The sequence below is a fragment of the Amphiprion ocellaris genome, chromosome 22 (genome assembly GCF_022539595.1).
Source record: "Amphiprion ocellaris isolate individual 3 ecotype Okinawa chromosome 22, ASM2253959v1, whole genome shotgun sequence".
In the NCBI taxonomy this organism is placed as follows: domain Eukaryota; kingdom Metazoa; phylum Chordata; class Actinopteri; family Pomacentridae; genus Amphiprion; species Amphiprion ocellaris.
Genome location: NC_072787.1, coordinates 16,481,450 through 16,493,570, shown reverse-complemented (window position 1 = coordinate 16,493,570; position 12,121 = coordinate 16,481,450). Strand labels below are relative to the sequence as shown.

The following is a 12,121-nucleotide window of genomic DNA, read 5'->3' as shown; positions in this document are numbered from 1 at the left end:
GTTCTTGTGTAAAGTTCTCTTAACTAACAGGAACAATTCTATTCAAAACCAGTTACATTTACAAAAACAATGTTCTAGGAGGAGGCTGATATGCTCATTCTTTATTGATTAAAAATAATCCAGAGAAACATGCTTCGAACTCCAAAACAATCAAAAATAGAGCAAATGAAAGAATGAAAAAAACAACTGAAAACAGGCAGAAAGTTCAAATATATCACAGCCTTGATTAGTTATTGCCTGGACAAAAAGTGTTTTTTGTTTAGTTTTTTTTTTTCCAGGTTGTCTGTTCAGTTGCTACAGTTTTGTTAGAGACTGTTGGAGAAAGAGGGAGGAGAAATAAGCCATTAGATCTTCAACTCAGTTAGAAGAAGGGCTCAATCTACACAACACACACACACACACACAAACAGACACACACTTCTCTCAGGGGTCATACACACCGATCCTGTCCTTGTCTGCCGTCAGCTGCAGATGACACCCAGGAAAATGGCACCAAATACTGCAGTTTGAAAACTTAACAGTAACATTGAGTTTGCTGCACCTCTTATAGGAGCACATGAGTTGGACACACCTGTATAATCTTTATTCCAAGTATCTTCACGTGTAACCACAACTACTTTTCAAAGACACTTGAAGTCTAAATCAAAACCTTGTCCAAAAAAAAAAAAAAAAAAAGAGAGAGGAAAAAAATACACTTGGTCATTTTCAATTTAAGGCTAGCGTAAAATTTAACATGTTTATAGTCAAAATACAAATATTTAATCTTAACATTTTATCTGCAAGCAAAAATGCATTCAGTTTCATTCAATATGGCATCTGGAGGGTTATGACAGTATCACATCACCAAATTAAACAGTTAAACCTTGCTGGCATTTCAGATCTACACATTACAGCTGAGCGGTAAATGAACCTCCCGCTGACGTCACCGGTAACTGCGAGGTGCGCATTCATCATCAAACCATGTTATTAATGCACATTAACGCACAAAAACATCCACAGTGCGGCTGAAAGGATGTAACATCTGTGCTGATAACAGCCTTATTCAAAAATGTTTACAATCACGGTTGAGCTTTTCAAAGCTGAAGGAAAAAAATCTTCCATTTTAGCCATTTAAAAAGAAAAACATATGTTTAAGCAGCTGTATGACTTCAGGTGTGGGTTAAAAGAACTAGCTACTGTAAACAGCCTCCGCTTTAGTAAGAGTTGGAGGCAATTTTGCCGTTACTCAGCTCAAAATTTGGGGAAATTTAAGGTGGCCAGGCATTAAGTGGTGCATCTGTGCTTCCACTGTAAAATATATTCAAACTTTTCAAAAGGCAAAAAGTAAAAAGCTGAAGATATCTGATGAGTAAAGGTAAATGAGCATCATCCGTGACACACGGCTAACGACAGTGCGTCCTGCAAAACCAGGGAAGTCACTTTTGCGGCACTGCTGTCGACTTCCTTCAACCCACAGTCGTGTCACAAGACAGAAAAAAGGCCAAGAGTGAAACACCCAGTATAAAAACAAATCAAAGCCAAATGTCATTATTTACATACTAGAGGTTAAATCAAGTACTTATTTTTCATCCACATAAACAAATATGCACTTAAATCGTTTTCTTTTTTTTTGAGGATTTGTGAAACCGATTCCAAACAGACACAAACTAATACCGACAGACAGACATCTGCTCATACAACATGTGGTTTCAGCTGCTGCAGAACTTTTTACTTCACAACTCAATTGATAATCAGATAGAGAAGACAGTGATTTCAGTCTACATGGACTTAATTTTTATACATTTTTTGGAGGCTACCACAGTGCTTGTCAAAACTGTTTTCCTAAGCTTTTTTATCAAGCAAAATTAGTTGAGATTTCTATCAGGAGGATAAGTTTGATGATATCCTGTATTTTATATTATTGTCAACAAATTCCATGTCGTATCCCAGTTAATCAATCATATTAATGAGTAAGATTGATATATAGCAGCTCATTAGCCTCTGCAACAGACCTCCTTTGTTACTGGGATGCAGCTTAAATGTTCGACAGCCGTTATTAAAGATAAACTTCAGTCAGAAAAAAATCGCCACAGAAATTTGACTCAACCATGAACTTTGCTGCTGCTGAAAAACCTCACCGAGAACCAAATGCTGCAAAATATATCTCCAAGAAGTGAATCATTGTGTGTTTGAGTAATGCTTTACACAAATCATTCTAGGAAAGGATTTCACTGTTTGTATTAAATGACACCTTACAGTTTTTACCCATTTGTAAGGAACAAATGGGCAGAGTCACTGTACAGAAATTCAACATTTAGAGATACACTTTGCTGATTTTGGTCTTTTATGGGTTTTGTTGATAACAGGAAAAATACAGAATTTAACTAAACCATTACTGTGTTCACAGCCTTCTGATAAAGTCACTGGAATTACATTTAGTATGTCTAAAATGTAATATTTAGTTCAATTAAAATGTAGTAAAAAGTTTGACATCAGCAGCTGAAACCACATTTGTGCATTTCAGACAACACAATGCTCCATATGGTAGCTGGGGGACGTCCCCAAAACGTGCATTCAGTAGTTCTGATGAATATAAGGCATTGTTACACTTATCAGGATTCAAGGGCGTTAGTTCAGATTGTGCAAATGCATCACATATTAGAGAGAAAAATAACAGAACGATGGAGATCAGAAACGAAAAACAGCTTGTTGTTGATACTTGCATCCTTCTACATATACACTGTAAACTTTTTTTTTTCCGAGTGATTCTCATACTGTTCGCTCTGACACTTCAGCGGACCACCTAATTTATCGAGGCGGCATTTTATAATCCTATTGGTGACACAATGGTACTGTTTTCTTTGGCAGTAGTGGTTTCTTTACAGCCATGGAAAGAAAAAAAAATGCATTAAACTATTTTTTTTTTTTTTGAAATTTTCACATTTTTTAGGCAAGTCACGGTCCCAGGTAGAACAACAGTTTAACTAATGCTGAGCTGAGCAAAGCCCATCAACTTGACGTCATCTGGTATTTCGGATCCCTCAATTCCAGAAGCCTATGAAAATAAATGGCAGTGATCAAAAATTGTTAGCAAAAACATACCTGGATGGTAAAATAATACAATAGTTTTGCTTCAGAGTAATCTTTTCTTCACTATGAGGCAAAATATGCAGTTGGAAGTAGTATTAAAAGATTTAATTTCTAGCTGGAAAAGACATTTTTTTTCTTTCTTTTTTTTTTTTAAAAAAGGAAAAAAGTACACTCACCAGCTTGAAAGTGACATTTTTATTGGATTGAGGCTCATCAACTATTTTCTGTAAATTTGCAGCAACTGAAAAGAAAAAGTAAATTTCAGTCCAACAAAAACTAAAAATACATCATGATATCAGCTGTCTGGATTCAAAAAGCAAAAAGATGTGACATTGTGCCTCATGTAATTATTACTCCACCAAGGAGTAATGCGACGACTGGTTGGTGTCTGTCTGTCTGTCTGTCTGTCTGTCCTTCTGTCTGTCTGTCTGTCTGTCTGTCTGTCTGTCTGTCTGTCTGTCTGTCTGTCTGTCTGTCTGCAACATTACTCAAAAACAGAATGCACACAGACATTATACAACAACTGAGCAGCCTTGGCGGAGGACTGCGCTCTCTCAGTGCTTTTCATGTTTTATTTCTGTGAGGCTTATTTATACTAATATTCTACTGTCCTCTTGTCTGACTTGGAGTACAAAGCAAGTTAAATACACCTCCTTTTGTCCTTTTGTTTTCTGACTTCATTGAACCTTACAACCACTATCTAGCTCAGCGATCAGACAAAGCCGGTCATAAATTTGGTAAATCAACCCTGAATCTGACTGTGAGCCACATGAATGGGGCTGAGTTGGCATCTGAGAGTGTGAATGTGAGTTATTAAGCTTATCATTATCACTGGAATGATGAGATTAACCTTTTATAATCACATAATCATTCAATGCAGGTTTATTATTCAACAATCTGTTAAATCATTACTATGCAAGACAAGATTATGTAACTAAATTACAGATGCAGTCTCACTAACAACACAAATTATGTCCATAACAACCAAGTATTTTTACATAGAGGATGAAAAGAGTAATTTCACATTCAGGGTTAATGTTAATGTAATGCTTTGTATTACCCCTGCTGAATAAGAATCTAAAAAAAATCACCTTAACAATCCTAATATGGAAGGTCTAGAAGCATGTAAATGTTTGATTTGCTGTATAGATAAAGGCTGAATGTTAAAGGAGAGGATATTTGTAGGTAATTTGTAATTCTCATTGTGTGTAAGATCATTTTGTTCTTTCAGCAGTGTTATGGTGGTGTTAAACGGTTCTGGGAGCAAATAAAGAACAAATATAAAAATTTCATTCAAACCAATAAAAAGACTCACTGCAAATTTTATAAAGTCAAGAAGTATAAGGCTTTAGAGCTTCATCAGTCTCTGTTTTAAGATTATATTGATACACAAAGGGCCTACAGAACAATGAAACTGCTTTCAGATCGTGGGTCTAAAAATTTGAGGTTTGCAAGATTTTCCAGGAATAGTGATGCTATTTTCAGTGTTTTCCTAAGCTTTGATCCCTTATCGTCTCGAACATAACCTGTTCTGGGTAGGTTAGGTGTTCAGCACAGGTTACCACGGTGACGGAGACAGTAAGAAGTGAACCGCTGTCCAGAATAAAACCTGAAGTTAACTTGAATTCAGTACAATATAATCATAAAATCTAGAACATGATATTCAGAACAGAATATTAATAATAAAGGTTATGTTTATTATTGACATTTTATTGGTTGATTTAATCAAAACTTGTTGTTTGGAAGGTTTTCTTAAATGTCCTGCTCATGCTACTTAAAGAGTTAAACTGTTTATATGACTAGAGGCCAAGTGACAGTATAAAATGCGCTCTAAGTAATTAAAAGATAATCTTTAACCTTCCCGCTTAATGTGTTGAGCAAAGAATGTGTAAACTGGCAGCGAAAGGATTTTTATTACTGACCTATTACTAAGTCCCTCCCGTCCACCAGGCCTGCTGACACCAGCTCCTGCGACACACCATCTGCTGTGTCTGTAAATTAAAAGCATGAGACACCAACTGTAAAAGGTGCACCAATACGGAACATTTTTTAAAAAAGCAAACAGGGCACAATCACGGCTTAATAATTTCTAACACACTTGAGCTCCCTGTGCTAAAAAAAATAACTCTCCTAGCATGTTCTCTTCTGACTGTTCCAAATGTGACACCCAGAGCTCACATTTTGTTAAAGTGCACGGTTGTTAAGTACACTGAGCCTTGGTTTTCAGTGATAGAACTGTCTTAAAATATAAAGCCCACTTACCTCTCCCTGGCATAAATTCAAAGCGGATGTCATTTAGCTCCTTCTTTGAATTTCTGAAAGGAAAAAGGAAAGAATACAGATAAGAGGTGCAAAGTTCATAGAGTGTAAAGAGAAGGTGAAGGCTAGACTGACAAATCACCCCTTATTTTAGGTGGTGATGGGGAAAACATACCTTAACCTTAATACCAAACTAATGGGAGCCTTAGCATCGCCTGAGGCAGCTGGAGTCTGTTGAAACAGATACAAAAATTTAATTTGAAGAAAATGAAAGCTTCATTATTAATTTACATCCCTACATGATGTTAAAAAAGCTCGCAAAATGTGTAGTGAATTGTAAATTTGCAGCCTTAAAATAAACCTTATGATGATAAAGATAAACTAAGGAGACTGGCCTGAGTGGGAACAGTAACAGCAGCAGCAGGTACGCCTGGTGTGGGAGATGCAGCCTGGGCAGTGGATTGAGTGTTGACTGGTGTGGGCTGCAGTGGAACTTGGCCTGCAGCCTGAGGTAGTTCAGCCTGACCGGCTGCCATCGGCTGGAGTTGACTACTTAAAGGCTCAGGAGTCTGGAAAACCTGAAGGAAAAATGGGGTTGAGTGGTCCACCTTTTGGCCCAGACTGAAATATTGTACTTCAAAACCAAGGAAACTAAAAAATAAATCTGTCTCCAGAAAAGAAACATTCAGTTCCAAAATGGATGTGCTCCGTTCATTTTGGCATCTAGTGGCAGTGTTTAAATTCCTTCAGCAAGGAGAAAGTGGTGGTATCATCTGTTACCATATTTCCTTTATTTACTTTGTCTTTAGAGGGTAAGAGGCCTTTATTTGAAGCAGGCTTGTATTAGAAGCAAGCCTTTATCTCTAATCCCCTCTGTTTGAGAAGTAAAATTGGTCCTTTTTTAGTAAGAAGCCTCATTTTGATCCACTCCCGTTTGCACACATGCACTACAAATAAAACTCAATTCATTCACATTCTTTCATAGACTTTGATTCTATCTAAATCTGCATCAAACCACATCTGTGAAAGAGCTGCATTTTAACTCACCTCTGAATTCTGCGATCCCTCCTTCACTCTGGGTGACTGTTTAAAAAACAGAAGAGGATAACGATCAGAGGAGGACTTTACTGTGACGGCTTCAGCAAAGCAAAAACAGCCGGCATGGATGCAAAGAACACACAGAGAGCGGAAAAGACAAACAGATTAAAACGGCGCACTCGTTTACTTTGCTCACTTATCTGTCCTCTTAGTTTATTGTGGTTTCCATTGAGATGAAACAGTGAAGCTATCATTACAGTGGGAAAAGAGATATGATATTGTAATAAAACTTTAAATACACTTCACTGACTGACACGTGAGATATAACAGTATTTATCGACCTGTACACTGCTATTCTCTGCAACACTGCAAATCGGTATTGATTTATGTGAGTATGGGATTTACAGGATTTTTGCATCGATATGTTAAATGCAGTGACTTGTCGGATATTTAATTGAAGGGACAGCCAAAGAATCTTATATTTCCAGTTTCTTAGTTTAAAAATGACTAAACTGCTATGTGTAGGCATCATAGAATAAAGCTAAAATATGATTTACTTGTAAACGAGTGACACATATTCTACAACTGCGGTTGTGTTTTTAGTTTTTAAAAAGCAGAAAAGCAATATAAGTGAATGCAAAATCAGGAGAAAGTCACACTGATATATTGTAAGAGCGCTTATCTGCAAAAAAGAAAAGGTCAAGTTTAATCCAACTCTAAGGAACACAGAGGCAAACAGAAGCTTTGCAGGCCAAATGAAGACAAACTGACTTGACTGAGGAGACATGATGTGGCGTCTGAGCTGATGCAAGAAATCAGCTCAGGAATCTGCTGTGTGACTCACAGAAAGAGACTGTATTTGTCTCTACAGCCCAGAGATTACACAGGTACTCAGCCAGGCTCTAGTGCTGATCAATGGACTTTAAATATAGTGAGAAAATACGTAATAATCATTTGAAATATTGATGGATGATGATGATGAATTCAGCATAGTTTGGAAATATATTATCCTTTAGCCCTAGTGGAAGAATTTTAAGTTCAGTTTGCCAACAAGCAGCCAATTACAAAGCAGCATGAAAGGAGCAGAGATACTATAAAAGTTTAATTCCTTGATAGTCATTAGTGCTCTGTTTGAAGATCATTACAAGGTTGATAAGTAACTTGCCTTGTTTTTTTATTAAATGTGATTTGGTCAGTATAAATTTTAAAAAAAAGTGATTTAGAAATAGAAATGGAAATACAGATGGCTTCCAGGAAAGGTAACTCTCACTCATTTGATTACATAATTCCAGTCTAAACATGAAACTTTCATCAACATAAATAGTTTATTGTCAAGCTGATTTTAATTCTGAAAAACCCATTATATCTGTAACACTTTAGGGAAAACCACACATTTGTCTCCTTCCCTATGTGACACAAAATATATCACTCTTTAAAAAGACGCCTAGAGTGTGGCCAATGGATTCTGACGAGGTCGACTTGTGGGTCAAATTCCACTCACGTGTGATCTACAGCATGCACAGATTTCTGCTTCGAAAAAAAACAGCAAAGCCTTCCGACCAACAAACTTGTTGCATAACTCTGGCAATTACCAGCCATCTTAGGTTAATGTCAAGCTATAGAAAGCTATGACAAAATCAACATAAGAGCTCATCTGTGTGTAGATTTGCTCTTATAAAAATCTTTCCTACCAAGTCTTCTAGAGTGAATACATATTTAACCAGGCATCAAAATGAGCCCTGACAATCTGTTTTGTCAAAACTGAAGGATAAATTTTAATAATTAATAACTATATAACTGTTTCCAGCTTCCACAGGCTTTTTCTAATGCTTGTGTATGCAGCACTAACAGTAATCTATCTGTCCACATGCTCCCCAGCTAACGTGTGAGAGTCCTTCCTTGTTAAGGGAATGCCATCTGTATCGTGGTGGCAAGTGAACAACCCTGGATGCAGGCAGCTCGAGTGGGTAGGAGAAGCGCACTTGTCGCCTGGGGGCGCTAACAGGTTTCACCTGCTGCTCCTTGTCCGTCAGACAGAACATACACACAGGGACACTCAGTGGAGAGACAATGGACAAACATGCTACTGCACAGACATGAGAACGACAATTTAAACAGAGTACAGCGATTAAAAGACATGACATGTGGAGTATAACAAAAGTGTTAATGTGTGCATGTGAGGAAAAAGAAATAAGATTAGTCTCACCCTTAAGGCTGCAACAGCTGCTTTGCCTTCTTCACTTTCTTCATCCAGCTCGTCGTCACTCCATTCCCACTCACCATCCTCTGTTTTATGCAGCCGGCCACTGGAACCTGGCACTCGACGTACCTGATACACACACAAGTGAGCTCATCTTCTTAGCAATAAAGCACCAAGTGTAGCTTTAAACCTTTGCCCTCTTACCTTTTTCGACCTCTCTGTTATTGTGGGCGCCCTCTGAAGTAACTTCTCGTGTAAATACTCATGGGTCTATCATGAGAGGAAAGAAATAAATGGCTGTCACTCCACAATACTCTACATCTGTTTATTGTGTTGCCTGATTAAGTCTCACATTATTCAGAGGTTTATTCCATAATGAACTTTACTAAGACTCCTCAGCACTCTGGCTTCACATCAAATTTAGGATTTAAAATCCCTGTAATTCATTTTAAAGCTTTAAGCAACTCGGCTCTATCATATGATTGAGTTGCTGACAACATGTAGGCCAATGAGGCCTCACAGGTGTCCAAAACAAGGGTGTCTGTTTTGTCTCCACTCAAAGTGCATAGCTTGTGATCAGGCTTATTTTTGTCTTCGGTAGCAGTTTATCAAATAGTCTTCCTCTGTGGGTAAGTTCAGCAACTGTTTTAGATCCATCTCAGGATTAACTTACACTAAACTGATGCTTTCTTTGCTTTATTTAACCTTTTTCTTTATTATTGCATTTTAACAGTGTCTGCTTTCAACAGATAGCAACATTGCGTCAGGAGAACAGCATATGTCAGTGTTATATTCACATTGACGTCCCTGCTGTAGAGTGACACAGTCCTCATTTATATCAGAGGTGTCTGTGTTTGGAAATGATGAGCAAGCCTGTCCTCTGCTGCAAGTTCAGAGTATTGCAGTTGTGGCTGCTGATGAGGATCGTGCCCAGCAAGCCAACCAGGTTGTATCGAGGCTGTGTGACTTGCTGAGCCAGCACTCTAGTTGTTCCAGTTGCTAGGGCACTGGGCAGCCGGAGGCTGATGTTACACTGCCTTTGTCAGAAACAGCTCTGTATGGCCAGTAATGAGAGGAATGCTGCAATGATCTCAGCTTGGGTCAGTCACACTGACAAGTTGAGTGGTACCCTGTATCACACAAACATCTCAGGAAGAGACTTTGTTCTGTTTTTTCATATATTTCTACAACAATCTCTTCCTCAGTCAATTCAGAGCTTCAAGAGCTAAAAACACTCCATCTACAGCCATTAAGAGCAGCACACCATTTTAACACGAGGCCATACTGAGGCCATTCAGACACCATCACTTCTGCAGGCGCAGACCTTTACTCATCAACTAAATCAAGTGCTTCCTGAAAGGGGGATGATGCTGACTCAGTGAGTAACTGATTCAGTTTAAGGCCCAGGGGGAGCTCAAGCACCTACCTTTGCTTTCTGAAAGAATTTATGCTTCAACAGTTCTGAGGACGTTGGCCTGAAAAACAGCAGAATGACATTGAATTAATTCTATTCATTTGACTTGTTAGAGCTTTTGTAAGAACTAGGGAACCTATGTTTTACAGAACCGGTGAAGCGTGGTGGAACAAAATGGCAGCGCTCAGGACAATGAAAGCAATTATGTGCTTCTTTACTTTACAAGTGCTAAGCATTATAAACCAACTATTAACTGTATATAACTGAACACCACTTTCTTTTTTTGTAATTAATACACACAGTAAGTTAGCATACAGCACAAAAATGATACATTTGATGAAATATATGTCCTGGAAGCCACTGTAAAGTATTCTGTGTTGTATGAGACAATATAAAACCAATCAGCACCTTTTCTCCGGGTCCTTCTGTAGACACAGTGAGATCATCTTCCTGAAGGATTTGCCATATTTCTTTACCATCTCCTTGTCTGTGATGCCAGTCTCCAGAGCTGGTGGGTCATTCTGCAGCGTCAGCATCAAGACCTGAAGACACCAGAAACACTTTTACTCAAATATCACAGCTATATTTGCTCAATGTCACTAATATATGATAATAATAATTTACTTTTAAAGGAACTTTGATTGTACTACAGTGTTCTTACCTTCATTGGTGGGTATTTGTGATAAGGTGCAGCTCCCGTGGCAAGCTCAATGGCCGTGATTCCAAAACTCCAAATATCTGCTTTGAAATCATAACCCCTCACCTGTGGAAACAATTTTAAGCCAGTCAGGTAATTTGGTATGGTATATAATATTGCAGGCTCTTAACTTCTACATTTAAATTAGTTCAGTAAATGTGTATAATAAAAAATATCAGTATTAGGACTTGTGATGTAAATTTGTAATGTTAATCTCATCTCTCTACTGGAAATCACTTTGGGGTTAGTGTTGGTTGTTTTAAATGTGCTATATAAATAATGGTGACTTATGCCACATTGAGCTGAGAGCAATCAAACATAAAGAGTAAAAAATGTGCCTCAATATTGCAGTGAGAAAAGACAAAAAGCAAAATGGATTTGTAGCATATAAACAGGCTTATTTAGAGTTTGCACAGTCTGTTCCCAAAGCAGAAGCTGTTCCTATTCTCTGAATTATTTATTCGATTAATAATACACATGATCTGCACGTTTCAGTCCTACTGTCTTACTGTATGGTGGTGGAGTATATACTGGTAGTACAGATGGTGAGTTATAAGCAAACTTTGTGATTGTCTGATTGTGCCTGCTAACAAAAAGTCGCCACAATTTCTCAAGGTTTCATGCCAGACAGTACTGACCTGCTCCATGACCTCTGGGGCCATCCAGCATGGTGTTCCCACAAACGTCTTGCGCACTTTATTTCGAGTAATATCTCCTCCCGTGGCTAGAAAGGCACTGACGCCGAAGTCTAACGGAAGGAAAAATGAGACAAAGACCCACAAAGGACCCAAAGCTGTGAGTAAATATGATATAAAGTTGTCTAGTTTTCCACTGCAGACTAGACCTCTTGTGTATTAACCCACTGAGACACTGTTGCTGTCTAAAGGGAGTACAGTAAATGAGATTTCAGCAAAGGTGACGGGAAACATCTACTTGTTCACACCTAATGGGGATCAATAGTGACAGCTGATGAGACTTGGTGTTGCCTTGAGGCTAAATACCTGCAATTTGCACTGAACCATCATCTCCGAGGAGAATGTTTCCAGCCTTAAGATCTCTGTGAAAGACAAGATAAGAATTTGTGTGTTAAAACAAATCCCTCTTGCATATAGCTGTCAAACTGAAAAATGATTGCGGCTAAAGCCGAATGTAGGGCGAACATAAACAGATGAAAAAAGTCAAATCAGAATAATTAAATTTAATTAACTGTCAGGTTTGTGTTTTTTGAAACAGTACCCAGTAATAATTTGTCAACATCATCATCCTCATACATCTTGGTACCACAGTCAGCTCTCATATTTCTTATATTTCCAGCATCTTGTCTAAGACTTTATTACTGACACACACAGTCTGTAGTTAATTTGCTCATCCCTGCTCAGCCTCCCCTGGTGGTGATAAGAGGATTCAGCAGGGACATCTGTCTGACTGCCTGTCTGCCACACAG

General features: G+C 38.1%; 1 protein-coding gene across 2 annotated transcripts in view; it reads right to left on the bottom strand.

The window, feature by feature from the left end:
* Positions 1–86: 86 nt before the first annotated feature.
* The window catches only part of oxsr1b (oxidative stress responsive kinase 1b), a 41,951-nt gene continuing 29,916 nt past the window's right edge, over positions 87–12,121 (bottom strand). Inside the window, exons 5-19 of one of the 2 annotated variants that reach the window (XM_035946455.2) lie at positions 11,679–11,734; positions 11,316–11,425; positions 10,642–10,743; positions 10,389–10,522; positions 9,993–10,041; positions 8,771–8,836; positions 8,573–8,695; positions 8,310–8,387; positions 6,376–6,411; positions 5,724–5,906; positions 5,504–5,559; positions 5,332–5,384; positions 4,992–5,060; positions 3,246–3,310; positions 87–3,034 (exon numbers count right to left, since the gene is read on the bottom strand). In XM_035946455.2, coding sequence (XP_035802348.1) covers positions 2,960–3,034; positions 3,246–3,310; positions 4,992–5,060; positions 5,332–5,384; positions 5,504–5,559; positions 5,724–5,906; positions 6,376–6,411; positions 8,310–8,387; positions 8,573–8,695; positions 8,771–8,836; positions 9,993–10,041; positions 10,389–10,522; positions 10,642–10,743; positions 11,316–11,425; positions 11,679–11,734 — 1,255 coding nt within the window. In that variant the 3' untranslated portion in view covers positions 87–2,959. The remainder of the gene's footprint in view (positions 3,035–3,245; positions 3,311–4,991; positions 5,061–5,331; positions 5,385–5,503; positions 5,560–5,723; positions 5,907–6,375; positions 6,412–8,309; positions 8,388–8,572; positions 8,696–8,770; positions 8,837–9,992; positions 10,042–10,388; positions 10,523–10,641; positions 10,744–11,315; positions 11,426–11,678; positions 11,735–12,121) is intronic. The other variant, XM_035946456.2, reaches the window with a different exon arrangement.